We start from the raw sequence: 20303 nt of genomic DNA on the forward strand, positions 1-20303 counted from the left end.
ATCCAGAAGAGGCTTCATAAATTGAGGAGAATCCTACAGGAGTTTCTATCACAAGCCCCACTGGTCAAGGGAAGTTTTTTCTTGCATTTCCTCAAGCTGAGACTCAGAAAATAACAACCCCGGGGGAAATTTCAAAGATTTATTTTCTCCTTCCCTGCTGAAAGCAGGAGTTTATGGCACCTTCGCAGTGGGGTGACCAGGGTGCATCTGAACTCCAGTGAGTCAAAGTCTGCGGGGGCATGAATCCTTTGGAAAAATTCTCTGGCTGACTGTAACGTGAACATCCTTGTTAAGATTTAAGGGTTACTCCAGAGATAAAGATAATGAAGATGATGATACCATCACCACACCCAAAAGACATGAGACTGTGATGGGCATGTCAGGTGGATCATCTCATTTGATCCACACTCAATCGAGGTGGGAGAATAACCCTACCAATAGTGGTAACTGTAACAACGGTAGCCAACCCACACAGCAGTTATGTGCCAGCATTTGTTTTTACCATTTTATCAATATTAACTTATTTAACTCCTACAACAACCGTGTGTGTGTGTATGTGTATGTGTGTGTGTGTTTGCACGCGCGCGTGTGTGGAGAGAGAGAGAGAGAGAGAGAGAGAGAGAGAGAGAGAGAGAGAGAGAGACTAATTCCAATCCTATCTTCTGAAAAGGGAACTGAAACACAGAGATGTGGAAGGATTTGCCAAGGTTACATAACTGGTAAGTGGCAAAGCCAGAATTGTTTGAATCTAGTCTCACGCTAGACTCGTGTGAATGACTAAAATTCCTCAGAACAACTTATTTGTACTTCCTTGTTTCCCATGGAAAATGCAACACTGCATTTTACATTTATGCTGCTTAGCACATATCTTTTGTGCATGACAGCCATTCAATACATTTTTTGAATTAAATTTTTAAATATATATATATATTTCTTATTTTAAGCTGCTCAGTCTGTTAAGTTGGTTGACTTCTTTCAGTTTCTTTCTTAGGGAGCTATTATATCCTTTTAAATATAATGATAAAAAACTACATTTGGGTATGGAGAACTGGGTTCAATGAACACATAATTTAACGTTTAACATTTGTATTATTAAGAATCAAACCAAATTAAGTTATAAATCAAAAACCAGAACCAACTATATTAATATGGATGGAAATGACACAATCCATCTTTCTTACCAAAGTGCAAAATGAACACATTTTTTAAAATGTTTATTTCCTTAAAAATAGCCAATACTTGAACATCGAACATCAAAATAGTTTTGAAAAGAATATATTTCCTTACTTTTAAACTTCTAGGAAAACAAGTACATAGCCACCTGTTCAAAACTGTCAGCAACTTTGGAAAGCCGAGGCAGGCAGATTGCTTGAGCTTCGGAGGTCAAGACCTGCCTGAGCAACATAGTGAGACCCTGTCTCCACAAAAAATACAAAAAAGTTAGCCGGGTGTGGTGGCATGTACAGTAGCTGTGATCCCAGCTACTCGAGAGGGTGAGGCGGGAGGATAGCTTGAGCCCAGGAGGTCAAGATTGCAGTGAGCCATGATGGCACCACTGCACTCCAGGCTATGCGACAGAGACCCTGTCTCAAAAAAAAAAAAAAGCTGTCAGCAATAAAATATCCATTATAGACTATCTCTGTTTCCTTATGTCCAAAATGAAATGGTAGAATCAGATGATTTACAACATCTCCTCATTCTCCAGAATTCCATGTTTTAAAGGAACATGGAATGTTCTCCTCATGCTCCAGCTCATGTTTGAAAGGAGAGTGTAGAGGCTAAACTTCTTTAGACAAGGAAATGCATATGGAGATAATTCAGAACAAAACAATATCTATTACTTAGTTAATGCTTAGTTAATGTAATCTCTCTTTCTATATCTTCTATACTGAATGACCCATTTTATCCCAACATAATTCCTAAAATGATCTATCTAAAATTACATGTAGAGAGACACTGGCTATTGAAGCAGAAAACCTATGTTAAACACAATTTGCACCGCATACTAGCTGAGCAACTACTGGCATGTTCCTTCACCTGCTGATTTGCAAAACAAATTTCTTTTCTACCTCTCTCTTAGGACACACAACAACGTAATATTGTTAATATTATATTTATTAATGGTGTAATATATGAGAAAACACATTGTAAACTCTAAAATACTAAAAATGTAAGGAAACTGTACTAGCAGTATCAAGATATTTTCCCATCATGACAGCTAACAGTTATTCTATTGCTGTAGTCAACCATTTTTTCTCTCAATTCTGTTAAAATAAAAAAAAAATAGTTGTCTATTGTGCAGACAGTTCAACATCTTCTTCCATTTGATGTTTTTCCAAAATTCTTGCTTAATTTTATGACGCCATAGTTTCACATAAGCCTATTATTTATTAAGCATTAAAAGGCACTGTCTGCTTTTATAAGTGAGCTTTGTTATAAATTAATCTTTTAGAGTTCCATAGAACTGAACAAACTAGATGATGAAAAATGAAAAGCAACCCTCTGATGCACTTCACATCCTTTCCAATTTCAATTATTTGGACTCATTTACCTCGCCCAGAAATGAATAAGCTTTGTGAAACTAGGAAAGCTACCATGGCATAACATTTTCTATATTCTTTTATCTCTATGGTAGGAACTCTACTAATTACTTACTTTGGAGAACTAAAAATGAACTACCAAATATACTAAGAGAAGTTGGTAGTGATCACAGTTAAGAGGAAGAGGAAGGAGTGATGTCTGCACATTTAAAATCTAGCAGTACCTACAGCTAGAAAATTTCTACTTGAAATTTAATAAACTTTGCCTCTACGAAAACACAAATCATCAACCCTTTAAGTTACAATTATCATATAACACTCTACAAATAAAAGAAGACCTTTTGTCTGTATCCTTAATACTACTTCAGCTCCCTCTCAGAAGTACTTTCTATTTGTTCTGGATTTGTACTAGTATCACTCTTCTAGACACACACCAACGACAATGATATTTTGGCCATAAAAGAATTTTAAAATGCTATATTGTAGAAAGTATTAGTTATTTTTAATTGAGTGACAAAGCATTGCATTGGATCTAATTATACTGCTTTCAGTTAATTATATTGACTTTATCCAAATCATTGATAGCATGACTTTTCTGATTAACAAAATGTTAGTTAATTAGATAACTTTTTAAAAACATAATTTTGACAACACACATCAACTTGGGGAACTACAGCAAAACAGAGGTCCAAGAGCCTTCTAAAATGGCACTTGTGTTCTTGGAAGCCACAGGAATCATATCTGATAGTGGCAGGCAGGGGTGCGGGTGTTTTCTCCTTGATCACATCTCACTTTTGTCTGTAATCTTGACCTGACTAGGAATTGCAGAAACAGAGGCAGAGTAGAGAAACAGAGGCAGAGTAGTCTGTGTGGGTATCCCTACAGTTCCCAGAAAACACACTTACGGCATCCATGGAGAGGGTTAGATGGAGGCAAACCCGTCTACATATGCCATTTTTCTCCATTAAACCTCAACCTTCACACACTTTCTGAACTAATCCAACCAAGACTTTCTCATGAAACCAAGAAGAGACAAGTCCTCATATGATCAAGTGGGAATTCTAACTTCCAGACTAGAGGGTCATGACTCTGAGCTCCGGGGTTCAAACAATCTATGTATGAGTTGATTATTGAAAGAAACTGAGGGAATCCAAGAGTTGACCTTAAAATACATACATCTCAACAATCAGATCATGGTAAAGTAAATCTCCGTCGCCCTGGATCACTTCAGGGTTTAATTGTTCAAGGAGAGCAGGGTTCTCCATGTGAAAAAAAGGTAGGGAAATGTTTGAGAATAAAAAATACAAAATTCAACCTGTCGAAAATACACCATTCCATTCAGTGTCTTCTAAAAAAACCACATACTCAACCTTAACTACCTCTAAATACAGGGAGCTATACATGTAGATGAAAAATAATGTGTGACCTTACTTCATCAGTGAATCTGAAAACCTGCTGAGAGATTAATGTGCCTTCGTGTTCATTATCTATTACTCATTAGCACTACAAGCAACTACATAGTTCTGTGTTGTCCACACATGAAAACACACACACACACAGCCACAAAGCAAGCCTTTTGTAGACATCACTGGTCAATCGTGACTTGTTAGGTAGAATCTTCTGGTCTCTTTCTATTTTTCACAGAATATTTAGAAGTAGCTGCTTTAATACCACAGAAGACACAGTTTTCCGGGGAAGACTTTGAGATCAGCACCACACTGAAAGCTCAAGGCCCCCAGAAGGCCAGGCTAAGAATAGCCATAGTTTCAGTCTGTATGTAAATGACTAGTTACTGAAATCGCATGTGTATACCACACAGAGAAAAATAATCAACTGGGGTACAAAAAGGCAACAGTAGAAATTAAGAACAGAATTATACACTACTAATATTTAATATAAGATTCCACCATGGCATATGTGTATAACTTTTAAATGAATACACATCCATATACAACTAGATGTTTAAAATATTTTTGCTGAAGAAACATGATCAGAATAGTTTGGGGGTGACTAAAACCACTTAAGCTAAAATGATTTCCACATACATTCAAGCAAATAGAAGTTATATCATTTAAATCAACATTTTCTAAAATGTCTGAGTCACGAAGAACTCAATTTACAGCACTAAATATTTTTAAATTTTTCTTATTATTCCTATAATATTCATATTCCAATCTACTTTACAGGAAACTGCTTTTTACCATGCCCTCAATTGTTAAATATTTTACAGAAATTGGCACTAAGAAAAAAATAAAGAGGACTTATAAAAATCTCTACTGATTTAATATTAACACAATCTATTTCTAATCTAAAGACTTAATGATATAAAACACCCCAAAGTAATCACATAATAAAAATAAATTAAATTCAGTATTATGTTTCAAATCATTTATATCAGCTTTGTTTCTACTGTGCTCTATTAAAAGAAAAATTATTTTATAGGCATGAAAATTTTAAAGAAACTAAGCAAACAAAACCGTATCTGAGAAAATTAGCATCCAGTGTAGGGTGATTTTAGGTCATCAGGGCAATTTCAATGTTGCTAATTATATCTCCAAGTAAGCAGCACTTACGTTTTTGCTTCCTGCTCAAATTTTATTGGATGCATAACCGAGAAGAAATATTTTTAAAGGCAAAAAATACACATGAATGTGTAAATAGATTGTGGGAAGGGAGTATATTTTAACTCTGAGAGCTGCTGACATGCCTTTTTTCATTCCTCCCTTCTCTTTGAAACATATAAGAAAACCCACAAAATGAGAATATTCTACACAAATATCTACTCGTGTAACACACACACTATCTTCTGACAAACAAGAGAAGTATGAAAATAAACAGAAAAGACAAGCTGCCACAGAGGGAAAAGTCTAATAAAAGACTAAACAAATAATACCTAAAAAGAATAATCCTAAAGAGGAATTTAAAAGGGGATAAAAATATTCAGACACTGAATTTCAAAATGCCAATATGAATTTTAAATAGTCGTTTCCCTCAGATTATGCCACATTTTATTCTCATTCATTTCGGTCTCTAAATGTATTTACAATAGACTGTTTCTGTATTTTTATGGAGCAAGCACAAACTTAAAGCATTTCTTTTCTAAGAAACTAAATTTAGAGAATGTGGGAGGAATAAGGAGAGAGAAAGTCAAGACAGCATTTACAATTTAATGGGAAGAGAACTTACAGTGTCTTAAAGCAAATAAATGTCAAACCTATTTAAACTTTTAGGTATGAAACATGGACTATTGATAATTAAAATATAATTAAGCATTTTTGCTTGGTATAGCTACCTCTATCAATATCAGAGACGGCAACTGTTAAGATTTAAGTCTACAACTAAATTTTTATTTATTTCATTAAATTAATATAGCCCAATAACTTAGATCAGTTTTCAAAATACAACCACACAAATAAAATTTATCTGTTACTAGTTTATTTATTTCATAGTAATTGTGCCGCTTCCTAATCTGGATTGCCAGTTCTTTAGGCAAAATCTCATATGTCACTGCCTTATACTGACACCTGCTGGAAGCTACTGAAATTGTACATTTCTCACTGCGTTATCCAGGCAGTTGTTAATTTTGCATATGTGAAAGACTACGTGGAATATAGTATTTCAACAGCAAATAATGTAAATTTTAATTTTCTAAATGAAATAAGTAACATTTATTCTAAACATTTAAATTTTTGTGGTATCTTCAGGAAATTATAAATCAAGAAGTTTTCCCAAAAAGCACGTCTGATGGTAATTTATCCAATGACTTCAGTGATTTAACTTGTGCCTATTTGAGGTAGAATTAGGAAACTAATTAGCAACTTTCTCCAGTACTTGACTTCTGCTGTTTCATACTTTGCACTAACTTAATACCTTGGACTTTAGAAAAATATTTGGTTTTGTGAAAGTACACACACAAATGGATCAGGAAAATGACCCTGCTCTTTTAAAAAAAAGAATGCTTTATATATTCATATTTGTGGTTAAAAAAATAAATAACATGAATTAGTGAATGAGCTTTTCTTATCTATTATCAAAATTGCCTTTTCATGAAAAACATAAATGTTTTACCAGAATAAACTTATCCTTTGAAGTGGAGCAAAACACAACACATTGAAATACTTAGGTTTACAAATCTTTGTAACTGAATTTATTAAGTTCCGTTAAGTTTTAATTAATTTCTTATGCAAAGAAAACTCTTCTAAGTATTTCTGAAAAGAATATCCCACTACCTGAATCTGTCTCCCAAAACTTCCAAAAAAAAAAAAGTCTCCAGACAGCAATACATCTAACTGGCCAAATTGTAAGAAATTACAGCGTGATATAATAAAGTTAATGGAATACTGCTTCCCACCTCAATCTGCTGCCACATAAGCATCATCTAGATGCCTGGACATGTCATATTGCATATCATCAGAAAAATAATCTTTTCTTAGAGGCAGTTGTTTTGATCACAAATGAGTTTGGGCAGCTAACAGAGCAACAAGATACATTCTTGAGAACGGTACTAAAAATATGATAGGAAGGATGAATATAGTACTATGGTAGTGTAAAAATTGCTATTATAATTCTCTCCTTTTATATCAAAACACTCTAATTTTGACAAAAGCAATGACATAGTATCACCACAGTTTGAATAAAACTATGATCAAACATATAACAGCTGACTTAAAAAAATACAGCAGCTGATTGAATGGTTTATGTTCAGGATGACGTAGTATTAGAAATTTGCAACTGTCAAACAAGTTGCCCCCTGTAAGTCTACTTAATTCACCTGTCCAAATGAAATTAAATTCTTCCAGTGTAACTATAGTATATGAAGATTCAAGAATATGGGGATGCTTTATGATGAAATTAAGTCTGATCTTTTTTTAAATGTGTTTTTTTTTTAATTGAAAAAGCAATTAGCTATAAGAAGATGGAACATTTTTAAAAAATCGACTGAAAGATTATTTGGCACTCTTCTTTTAATTTTACTAAAATTTACATAAGATTAATTAAGATACTGCAAAGTACCACAGAGGTAACAGGTCTTAATGAATGTAGTAGTTTTGCTATCATATTTTCTCCAAACAGTTCACTAGCCCATCTCAGAAGACAAGATTATGTCAATTGCAAAATAAATTATGTACTAAACAAAATGTAATTATGCAATTCACTTTAACAGATTTCACAATCAGTTACTAAGAAAGGGAATCTTCCTTGATAAGAACCTGAAAGATTAGTTTTTAGAGCCTGAGAAACAGTACAACTGTCAGACACCCGACATCCTTATTTTCAATCACTCAGTTACCTTACAGAGCTTCTGATACCGAGGAGAAGAAACTGCCATCCTTTGTAAACGATGCAACAAAACCACAACTTTCTGCAGAGACGTTCTCACCACAGCCATCATTTTAAGTTTACCACACTTCTGGAGACACCTCAGAATTTGCATTATAAATGAAGAGCAACGATCATTTCCTCCCGGTCACTGGACAATGATTTGTCAGTTCTCTGAGCATGCTCGTTTCCAGGAAAGCATTTGAAAGATACAGGAGGTTAGGTTCTAGGAAAAAGGAGGCTGGTATTCCTTCAACTTCTCAATTTAAAAAACACAGACAAACGCCACAGAGAAAGCCCCCCAGCAGATGCTCACAGCCAGCACTTGCTCACCCTGGCATGGCAAGAAATGAAGGAAGTTGTCGAGCAGCCAAGCGCTGCCGGCTGCGGGAGAGGAGTGCACTCAGTAGCCAAAGAGGATATTAAGTGAAACATTAAAGCTGCAGATAGAAAGCGGACATCCCCTGGGAACACGGATTCAACATATCACCGCCACCACCACGGTGCATGCCTTGCGGCTGGTTTCTATTAAGAGAGAGTGCAGCATTCACCCTCTCTAAAGAGGGATACATTCACTACGGAAGAAATGCAGCTCTAGCTGTGCTCTGTGAATTAGTGAACAGGAGACCCTGTTATAAATCTTGAGAAGAGCAGAAGGGTACACCTGACTCTAATAACAACAGCCCATACATTAAGTGCTAAAACATCACCTGCCAGACAGGTCTCAGCCCAAGATCACCTAAAACAAAACAACAACAACAATAAAGCAAAACAAAAAATACTTGCAGGGGTTATGTGACTAAGATAGCCTAAAAGCAGAGGGATCCAGTGGATTTGCATCTGCCTGCCTAGAAGGAAAGCCATTAAAAATGGAATAGGTTAGGATTTGTCTAATTAAACAGCTAAGTTAATAAAAAATTAAAAGTCTGTAATTGACTACTGAACATTCCAAATTGCCACATTTCCCCTTAGACAGCATCTTCATGATCTCATTTTATTTGTCATAAAGCTGTTTTAATTTTATGAATAGGAAATATGAGGCCATAATTATATCATATAAAAACCCGGTACAGAATTTTGTGGTTTTATGTGTATATATACACACTTGAGACATATTCTCTACTGCAGCCTGAATATCATTACAAACATCAACTGGGGTAAAGTACTACCAGGAGATGAGCAAAATAACCCTGGATGATTAAATGACTGGGTCAAAGAGGACAGCCAGATATAGAACCCAGATGTTGCTCATTATCAGTGTCCTGCTCAAACTGGTAACCGGGCTAATGCTGCAATTTCACCTCTGTCTAATGTTGTCATGATTCTTTAAAAGAAATGCAGTATTTTCAAGTATTTGTTTTTCCTCCTTTACTTCATTTGCCTTTCTTAGTCCTTCATGTTAGAATGATTTAAAGTCCTATATTGTGTCTTCCAGAATGCTGTTTATCAAGCAGTGTTTTGCCGACTTTATTGGGTCTTATAGAACTGTGTTTATCATGCAGTGTTCTGTGGACGTCTGCCTGTATCTTTTTTCCCTGTAGGTCCATACTGAGAATCTACACTGCCTCCCTCTGGTGAGGCTAACAATGTCACCATATCTGTGTAAAGCCAAAAGTGGAGAACATAGTCGAAGGATAGAATACAAAATGTTAAGGTATTTGGCAAATAGATAGAAATAGATTAGGATTGTTCAGGGGAGAGGGAATTGGTCGAGAGGAATGGGAAATTGATAGTAAAGGGAAGGAGTTTCTTTTTGAGGAAATGAAAATGTTCTAATTTGATTGTGGTGATGATTGTACAACCGTGAACAGACTAGCAACAAATGAATTGTAAAATTTAAATGAATGAACCATATAGTATGTGAATTATATGCCAAGAAAGTTGTTATTAGATAAGTATGAAGCTATAATTCTTGTCCTAGAACCAGCAGATGAAGTCCCCATGAGATAGGCATTCACCCCCAAACACAGTGCTAAGCATGGAGCTGGGCACAGGAGAAAATCTAAAACAATCTATAATCAAAGTCTGCACATATGAAACAAGAGGATGAAAATGAGGCTAAAAGCAAACATAGGAGATAAAAGTGTAATAATCATAAAATATAAATTGTTAGAGAGCAAAACCAGCCACCCATGACAACATTACTCCAGAAAGCAGGAACTCAGGATTTTACCCAGGAAAGAATCAGAGCATCTCAGTTAACTGGTAATGCCAAATGTAAAGCTATAATTTTTAAATATAATTAAAAGCATAACAAACAATCTTTTAGAATATGAACACGCACGTTAAGAATAAATACATTTGAACTAATAAACCAGTTGGAAGTCAATAATGGGCTTTCACACAGAAGCAAAAAATAAAGTTTCTGCATCTTTGGCCAAATACTCTTATCTGAATACAGATTCACAGTGACAACTGCATACCAGGCATCTCCTCCTGGATGTTACTCCAATGCTTCATTTCAACAAAGTCAAAGTGGATGAAATTTGCCATCCCCACATATTTCCCACTAACTTGCAATCCTGCCCTGACATTTTCTTCTACGTTCCCAGTCTTAGGCTCTAACACCACTTGGCAATCTGCCTTTCCCCTTCCTCAGTCTAGGTATACTATTGAGTCATTAGATCTACTACCCCTGCCATTGTCTCCTTTCTGGTCATTAACACCTGTAGCCTGGAGGGCTACATGAGTATCCTAACAGGCCTCTCTTCTGTCACTCTTGTCTAGTTCAACTCCATCCCTCATACCATCAGCTAAATTCCTATAAAGCAAAAATCCTATTGCATCACTCTTGTTTCTATCCTTTATGACTTCTCTTCATTGCCACTGGGTTAAAATATAAATACTTGCATGGCATTTAAAACCCTCTATGAGCTGGACTGCTCAGTTCTCAAGGAGCTTGTCTCTCCTGCAGGTCTCCAAAGAATCAGCTTTTCTCTTGCCAAAAGGCCTCTGCTGGGGAATAAAACCTAACAGCCTTGCAGCAGGGTAATGAAACGTAGATACATAAATCCAAATCATCATCCATCCTTAACAGAATGGCATGTATCATAGCATACTCCCAAAAGTTAATCATCTTCCATGTGCTTTAGAACTATCCTTATCAAAATTCACCCAAGATTCACCTTAAACCAAACATAGAATAAACTGCTTTATCTTCATGAAATACTCCCAAGGCCTTGGATCTGGTTGTCACAAGACATGAAGCAAGTATAAACAGTGAATGTGTCAGCTAAGCAGTTCTACATACACATCCTGTGCATGCAGCACAGATACACAGAGCTCCTTATTCCATCTTCCTTAGTGCACGGAGACTGTGCACCACCACGGCCACCACCACCACCGCCACCACCATGCCACCAGAACTTCTCTGTTATGATTGGCCATGCTCTTCACAGTCATTTTCTCAAAATAACATCTCTCCATTTCCAAACAAGTTTCTATTTTAAATGTCTGCTCACTCATACAAAAGGAGAATCATTAATATACAACACTATAAAAAATTAAAATTATCCTGCCTCAGAAAAACTCAGTAAAAGGTAATAAATCTCTAACAATCATCTATCTGTATGGTGCTGAAAATAAAACCATAGAATATGTTTTAAACAGAATGGAGAGAACACCTTAAGAGCATTTAATAATGAAGCAAGGGAGGAAAAAAATCATGCAAATTACTGTAATGTGAAACATTTTAAACATAAATGTACATATTTATCTTTAAACAAAGGAATTTTAGTAGACTCTTAGTAAATGTCCTCTTTATTACTTTCTACCAGCCAAAAGAGACTATTTTTAGCAACACTAAAGTAATAACATATTATATTTTATAAAGCATTATAATGCTATTTTAATATTTTTATCAGCAACTTTTCTTTCTTGATGCTGTTTGCCATAAGTAATCCTGTGCTTAGTTATTTTTATTTTGAAAGATTTTAAATATTTCTATTTACATTTGTCTTCCACTGTTTGAATATCCATTAACTATTGAGAAGAGTCTTAGCCATGGTAAGAATATATCCTAAGACAAAACATGTCAGAAGACATTAAACTCTAGAATAGGCCTGTGTTTTGCTGACGGTCATTACCAGGGTTCATTTAAAGCCTCCTTTACTCATTGTGTATAAACTGTTACCTACTCAAGCCTAGATAGCTATTGAAATTAAAACCATTGCATCAATTAACTGTGAATATCTATAGGTCAGGCTTTTTCTTGTTTAAATCATAAAAAAAAAAAAAAACCTAGCATCTACCCACAGAGTCCTCTATCTCCTAAAATACAGATGATGACTGAATATTTTATCAATTAACATTTATAGTGACCTCATGAGGCTCGAAAGAGTGAGACAAAGGAACAGATTGAATTTTGATACTTGCCTGGTCACACTCATTACCAAGTCACAAATGTATTGTGCAAGGCATAAGAAACAAGCAGCAATGCATTTAAACAGAAATTTTCATCAAATGAATCTTAAGAACTTAACAGTAAAACATCATAAGTTTTCATGCACAGGGACAATTTATAAATAAGCTCATTCCAAAAGATCTGTTTTTCAAATTGTGTTAACTTTTCAGTGAAAATAATTTTAAACTTGAAGAAAAATTGTAAGAATCAGAGTAGTTCAAAGAAAGACTCTGTATGCTTCATCCAGATCCACACATTTGTTGACATTCTACAAAACAGTCTTTTTGATGTTTTAAGAGAAAAGAATTCCTAAGAATGGATTTTAAAAAGGTATCAATGCTGAGTGTCATAACGGTGAGTCAAGGTACAAAGACAGCAGTCAATATTTACTTAGGATTTGCACACAGGACACTGCATAGGCAACAATATGGATAATATAATCTCTGCCCTTGAAGAACCATGTGATCAACTGGGACAGGAGGAGACACACATCAAAAGACAATGGAGGCCGCACGCGGTAGCTCAGGCCTGTAATCCCAGCACTATGGGAGACCAAGGCAGGTGGATCACTTAAAGTCAGGAGTTTGAGACCAGCGTGGCCAATGTGGTGAAACTCCATCTCTACTAAAAATACAAAACCTAGCCGGGCATGGTGGAGCACACCTGTAATCCCAGCTACTCAGGTGGCTGAGGGATGAGAATCGCTTGAGCCCAGGAGGCAGAGGTGGTAACAAGCTGAGATCTCACCACTACACTCCAGCCTGGGCGAAACAACAACAACAACAACAACAACAACAACAACAAAAGACAATGGAACACGTGTTCACAAGTATGTCAGAAATAATCATTGTCAAACCGATGTGAGAATGGCATGGTATAAAGTAATCAGATGTAACACTATGGTTGACAAGGAGACTTTCCCATTGAAACAGGTTTTTGTTTTGTTTTTCTGGGGAGTGGACAGAGTCTCGTTCTGCCACCCAGGTTGAAGTGCAGTGGTGCAATCTTGGCTCACTGCAACCTCCACCTCCTCAAGTATTCGCCTCAAGTATTACCTCAAGTAATTTGCATGCCTCAGCCTCCCAAGTAGCTGGGACTACAGGTGCAAGCCACCACATCAGGCTAATTTTTGTATTTTTAGTAGAGGACAGGGTTTCGCCATGTTGGCCAGGCTGGTCTCAAACTCCTGACCGCAGTGACCTATCCACTTTGGCCTCCCAAAGTGCTGGGATTACAGGACTAAGGCACCGCACTCTGCCTGTATCAGATTTTGAACTGGAAGTTCAAGAGCACTGAAGCAGAACTACTTGAGGGCAGAAAAAGATTCAGACGTATTTCGTAAGATTCCTCATAATGTTAGTAAATGAAAAGTTTTATATTAGCACATTTTGTGTAGAAGAAATATTTGAACCTCAGACTACATATACAATCACAGTTATCAAGCTAATGACATAAAAGTAATACCATCAAGCCTAATATTCTTAGCTATAAACTAAGCCATAGAGCTTTTGCAGCTTTTATATTAAGTATGTACAATAAATGGAGAAAGAAACAACTTCACATTAAGGGAAAATGCCCTTATAATTTAGGATTCAATAAAGCTAACTGTAATGGGGCTTAAAATGACAAAAAGCAGAATAGCTGTGAGCCTCTAACTCTAAATAAACACTTATTGCTTCCATAAAACAAGGTGGGTTTTTTCCCTCTATCATTAAGTAAAAAGATCTGATAGAGCCTATTTCCAGAAACCAGTTATTCACAGGAGAGCACAGATTTTGTCAGAGAATAAAGTGACAACCTCACCTTTTCAGGGTAATACATTTGCATGCAGAGGGATCAAAAGCGCACAGGACAGACACAAGTACTGGTGTGGTTTCCCATGCACTTACCTGCATCTGCTGTTTGAGTTCCCTGGCCAAGATACTATCCTGAAGAGCATTCTCCCGATGAGAGGCATCTGCAAGCACATTCACTGTGGCCTCTGCTTCTTGGATCCACTTTAGGAAGTTTTCCAGATCTCTGTGAGAGGCCTGCACCATCCTCCACTCAGCCTCCAAGGCATTCTGTCTGTCAGCAATACTGAAAATAACGATATGACAGCACGGCTCCATTACTTACAGTAGTGACATCCCATATCACACATCCCTAAATAAAAAACTAACAGGCAGCCCCCAAAGGACCTTTTATTCAAGTCACCATAGGTATTTGGGAGATTTATTTGTATGTGTGTCTTGAATAATCCTTAGTGGAGGGGTCATGTGAATTCTGAGAAGAGTGAAAGGGGGAGAGCCATAAATATATTAAAATCACATCTGTATCATAAAATGATTTTCTTCTACGTTCCCAGTCTTAGGCTCTAACACCACTTGTAGTGGTCAGATGTAACACTATGGTTGACAAGGAGACTTTCCCATTGAAACAGGTTTTTGTTTTGTTTTTCTGGGGAGTGGACAGAGTCTCGTTCTGCCACCCAGGTTGAAGTGCAGTGGTGCAATCTTGGCAATCTGCCTTTCCCCTTCCTCAGTCTAGGTATATTCCATATGTTGTAGGTCAATACAAAAGGCAACTGTATTCATCCAGTCACTGAATTCTACCACTCCTTTAAGGATTAAATATTCATACAGTCAGTGACTGTCAATGCAATTGCCTTTTGTGTTGACTTACATAAAGACAATATCAACAAATATTCATACAGTTGGTGGCTAAACGAATTCTAGGAAGAAATGAAATCTGAAGAAATATTAAGACAAAATAAAAATAATTGAAACAGCTGACTTTATATATTTTAAACAATTCATATCAATACAAGTTGGTTTCTTATTTAGTAATATTTAGAATGCATTGGACAAATGAGTTTCTATACACCCTTCATTAAATCTACCTCAAAATTAGAACACAGAGCTATCTTGGAGTTATATGAGCTAAGAGATACACACACCTGTAAATTCAACATTTAAAACTTTATATTCTTCAGAGCTCTATAATAAGAAAACAACTCAATTTTTAAAATTAGTATTAATCATTTCACTCCTAGGCATTTAATTCCAAGAGAACTGGAACATATTTCCACAGAAAAACTTGTACACAAATGTCCATAGCAGCATTATCTATAACGACCAACTAGTAGAATTAACCTAAATTCAGAGAGAAACCAATAAACAAAATACACTATATCTATACATAGAATATTATTCACCCATAAAAAGGAATGAAGTACTGACACATGCTACAATATGGATGAACCTTCAAAACACTATGTTAAGTGAAAGAAGCCAGACACAAAGGGCCACATATGGTGAAATTCCATTTACATAAAATTTCCAAAATAGGTAAATTCATAGCGAGAAAGTAAATTAGGTGTTGCCTAGGATGGCACAGTAGAGGATAATGGAGGCTGACTACTAATGGTATGGAGTTTCTTTGGAGGATGATAAATTTTCTGAAATTAAGAGTAGTGGTGGTTGCCCAACATAGTGAATATACTAAAAATCACTGATGAAGTATGTGATATAGCAGTGCCCCCTTACCTGTAGGGGATACATTTCAAGATCCCCAGTGAATGTCTGAAATCACACATAGTACCAAACCTTATATAGACCATGTTTTTTCCCATACATCATACCTATTTTTACATTATAAATTAGGCACAGTAAGACACTGATGATAATAACTAATAATAAAATAGAACAATCATAACAATACACTGTGTAAAACTTCTGTCAATGTGATCTCCCTCTTTCTCAAGATTTGCTTTTGTATACACCACAGGTAACTGAAACCACGGCTAGCAAAACCACAGATAAGAGGGAACTACTGTAAACAAATTGTATCACAGTAAAAATCAGCATATCTAATGGACTTTATTTACATGTATTTTTTTTCTCTGTCCATCTACTCATCCATCCATCCATCTGTCCTTCTATCTGTATATATACATAGAGGGAGAAATGTCTGGAATATTAACTTAATATTCAAACGATTATTTTGGGGTGCTGGGATTTAAGTTGGTTTTCTTTCCTATTTGTACTTTTTGGCATTTTTTAAAATTTTATAATGATGCAATATCTTTTTTAACATATCATTTTAAAAAATGGACAAAAGATTTAAACCTATACATGACCGTACAAGATGTTTAAATGACAAATAAGCAAATGAAAACATGCTCAGCACATTGATCATTAGAGAAATGTAAATTCAAATCACAATGAGACATTGTTTCACATTAAAATGGCTTTAAGAAAATAACTATACCAAGGATTGGAAGGAATGTGGAGTAAATGCAACTCTCATACATCGCAGGTAAAAGTACAGCCATTTTGAAAAACAGCTGGCAGTTTGTTATAAAATTAACCACACATTACTGATACAACTCAGCAATCTTACCCCTAGGTATTTATCCAAAGAAACAAAAACACATGTCTAGGTGGGGCACAGTGGCTCATGCCTGTAGTCCCAGCACTTTGGGAGGCCAAGGCAGGCAGATTACTTGAGGTCAGGAGTTCAAGACCAGCCTGGACAACATAGTGAAATCTCTTCTCCACTAAAAATACAAAAATTAGGTGGGTGTGGTGGGGCATGCCTGTAATCCCAGCTACTTGGGAGGCTGAGGCAATAAGAATTGCTTGAACTCAGGAGGCAGAGATTGCAGTGAGCCAAGATTGTGCCACTGCACTCCAGTCTGGGCGACAGAGTGAGACTGTCTCACAAACAAACAAACAAACAAACAAACAAACAAAAAACCCACCATATGTCTATATAAAATCTGTATGCCAGTAAATATAGCAGTATTATTGGTAATGGCCCAAAACTGAAAACAACCCAAATACCAACTGGTATTACATACAGATAGACAAAGTTTGGTACAGGGATACAATGGAATACTATTCCACAGTAAAAATAAGCAAACTACTGATACATGCAACAATATGCATGGAATCTCACATGCATTCTGCTAAGTCAAAGAAGTCAGACATAAAAGATTACATACTAACATTCTGTTTATATGACATTCTTGAATGTCATCAACCTCATCCTAGTGTTTACTTCTTAACCTGCAGAATCAATTCAAATTGCCTCACCTGGAATTTAATTTCCTCCACAATTGATCCCAGTTTACTTCTCCAACTTTATCCCCTAGTTTTCTTCAATACTCTGTTTAGGTAATAGTGGTGTGCTCCTTTTTCTATAGAATATTCTTACTATTGTGTCCACACGAAAATGTTATATCCATATAAAAATGTCCTGCTGACCCTCTCCATTTATCGTAATCCTACCATAATCCTACCACTCCTTTAAAGGTTAAGGACTACCTCTTCCAGAACATTCCATCCCAGTTAGGTTTCCTTGTCATGAGTTCACAAAAGGTCAAAAATCCTCTTCGAACCACAATTATTCACACAGATCCTGGAAAAAGGCCTTGAATGATGATCTTGTTTCATTCTTAAATTGTATTTTAACTACATTACATAGTTTTTGTATTTTTCCACCCATTCTATAAACTCTCTTTCAGCAGAACTTTTTATACCTTCATATTCCTGAGTCCTATTTATACAAGTATTTACAGAATGACAATCTTTCTATAATATTATTTTATTTTATTTTATTTTATTTTATTTTATTTTATTTTATTTTTGAGACAGAATCTTGCTCTGTCATCCAGGCTGGAGTGCAGTGGTGCGATCTCAGCTCACTGCAACCTCCACCTCCCCAGTTCAAGTAATTCTCCTGCCTCAGCCTCCCAAGTAGCTGGGATTATCGGTGCCTGCCACCACATCTGGCTAATTTTTGTATTTTTTTAATAGAGACAGGATTTCACCATGCTGCCCAGCCTGTTCTCAAACTGTTGACCTCAGGCGATCAGTCAGCCTCGGCCTCCCAAACTTCTGGAACTACAGGCATGCACCACCATGCCCAACAGATTTTTGTATTTTTTTTTAGTAGAGATAGGGTTTCACCATGTTGGCCAGGCTGGTCTTGAACTCCTGACCTCAAGTGATGTGTCTGCCTCAGCCTCCCAAAGTACTGGCATTACAGGCTGAGCCACCATGCCCGGCCGTGCTATGTCTTTAAAATTAGCTCCTACACTTAAACAAATTTACAAGAAAAAATCAAACTACCACATCAAAAAGTGGGTGAAGGATATGAACAGACATTTCTCAAAAGAAAACATTTATGTGGCCAACAAACATACGAAAAGAAGCTCATCATCACTGGTCATTAGAGAAATGCAAATCAAAACCACAATGAGATATCATCTCACACCAGGTAGAATGCGATCATTAAAAAGTCAGGAAATAACAGATGCTGGAGAGGATGTGGAGAAATAGGAATGCTTTTACACTGTCGGTGGGAGTGTAAATTAGTTCAACTATTGTGGAAGACAGTGTGGTGATTCCTCAAGGATCTAGAACCAGAAATACCATTTGACCCAGTGATCCCATTACTGGGTATATACCCAAAATATTATAAATCATTCTATTATAAAGACACATGCACATGTATGTTTACTGTAGCACTACTTACAGCCCAAATGCCCATCAATGACAGACTGGATAAAGAAAATGTGACCCATATACACCATGGAATACTATGCAGCCATAAAAAAGAATGAGTTCATGTCCTTTGCAGGGACATGGATGAAGCTGGAAACCATCATTCTCAGCAAAATATCACAGGAACAGAAAACCAAACACTGCATGTTCTCACTTATAAGTGGGAGTTGAACAATGAGAAGGGGCTCTCCTGTTAATGGTGAGAGGAGATCACAGAAAAGAGGGTGTGAATCCAAACTGGAGCAGGTATGGGCTGTCTTCAGCATTATCACCACTCTGTATTCCTGTTTTAACATGACAAAACTTACAAAGGATGCACTCAGACAAACTCACGAAATCGCGCCAAAGAAGAAAGCAAATAAACAACAACAACAAGGCAAAAACAAACAAATAACACAAAACATCCATGAGATCCAAGAAGCAGAGATTGTAAAGTAGGAGCAAAGCAAATACCCAGCATGATGGCTGTGTAGCAGGCCTAGAAAGCATGTCTCCAGAAGAGACGTCACCGAGGAACAATATTAGAAGTGATAGCCTGCTTAATGCGATTGGCATTGTGGAAAATTGTACTGTCAGGTCACTGGAAAATGTAGGAGGATTAGCAATAGGTGCAAAGAAAATTAGGCATATAAAAATAAGGCAATTATTAATTTCAGGTAAAACAAACACATAGGAAACAAAATTAGAGTAAACCTCAGTTTTCAGCTGGTAATAACGTTTAGACAGACAAAATAATGTCAACACTTTATATTTATTTACCTAAAATTCCATGATGAAGCAGGGATAAGAACAGTGGCATCCCTAAGCAAGTTTCTATGTATTTACCAAAATAGGACGTCAGCACACAATGTCTAATACTGAAGAACTGAAAGATGATGGCATACTCATCTTATTTAGAATATGGAAATGTAAAAGGTAAAGAGAATAGTTGCCTCCAGGAAGGGCACTGCGGTGAGTCGAGGGAAAAGAACTATATTCTATTATAAACCTTTCAGTGCTTAGTGGTTGTTGTTGGGTTTTTTTTTGTTGTTGTTGATTTTGTTTGTTTGTTTTGTTTTTTGTTTTTGTAATCATAGGTGAATACTTTTTTAATTTTTTAGAATTTAGAAGTTACTCACTAGAATTTCAGTGGTTGTTGGTGCTGATGTTTTATCGTTCCCCAAACCCTGTCTATATTTTCTATTTTTAAAACATCAACAGAAAAAAAACATTAAGAATAGCCAAATGAAGGCTGTGCTAAAAAAGGCACTACAAAACAAAGATTAAAGGAGTGCACATGTGCAATCAATCCACTACAAACAGGTGATTCTCCTTTAAGAACATTCAATATATAACATTTAGTCATTAAAAAAATTTACTAAGATCAAACACCTTCATGTCCCATAATCAGAATTCTGTTTTATATTTAAGAATATTCATATGCACACAATAGGTTATATGGCAACAGCTAATGTAAAAAGAGATCATTACAGAATAATTCTATTAAACCCT

General features: G+C 36.1%; 1 protein-coding gene across 1 annotated transcript in view; it reads right to left on the minus strand.

Annotated features, from left to right (window-relative positions):
- The window catches only part of UTRN (utrophin), a 603735-nt gene that overhangs the window by 280331 nt on the left and 303101 nt on the right, over positions 1–20303 (minus strand). Inside the window, 1 exon segment of the mRNA XM_030928184.1 lies at positions 14151–14340. Within this exon segment, the coding sequence (XP_030784044.1) occupies positions 14151–14340 (190 nt within the window).

This window comes from Rhinopithecus roxellana, chromosome 4 (assembly GCF_007565055.1).
Source record: "Rhinopithecus roxellana isolate Shanxi Qingling chromosome 4, ASM756505v1, whole genome shotgun sequence".
Lineage (NCBI taxonomy): Eukaryota > Metazoa > Chordata > Mammalia > Primates > Cercopithecidae > Rhinopithecus > Rhinopithecus roxellana.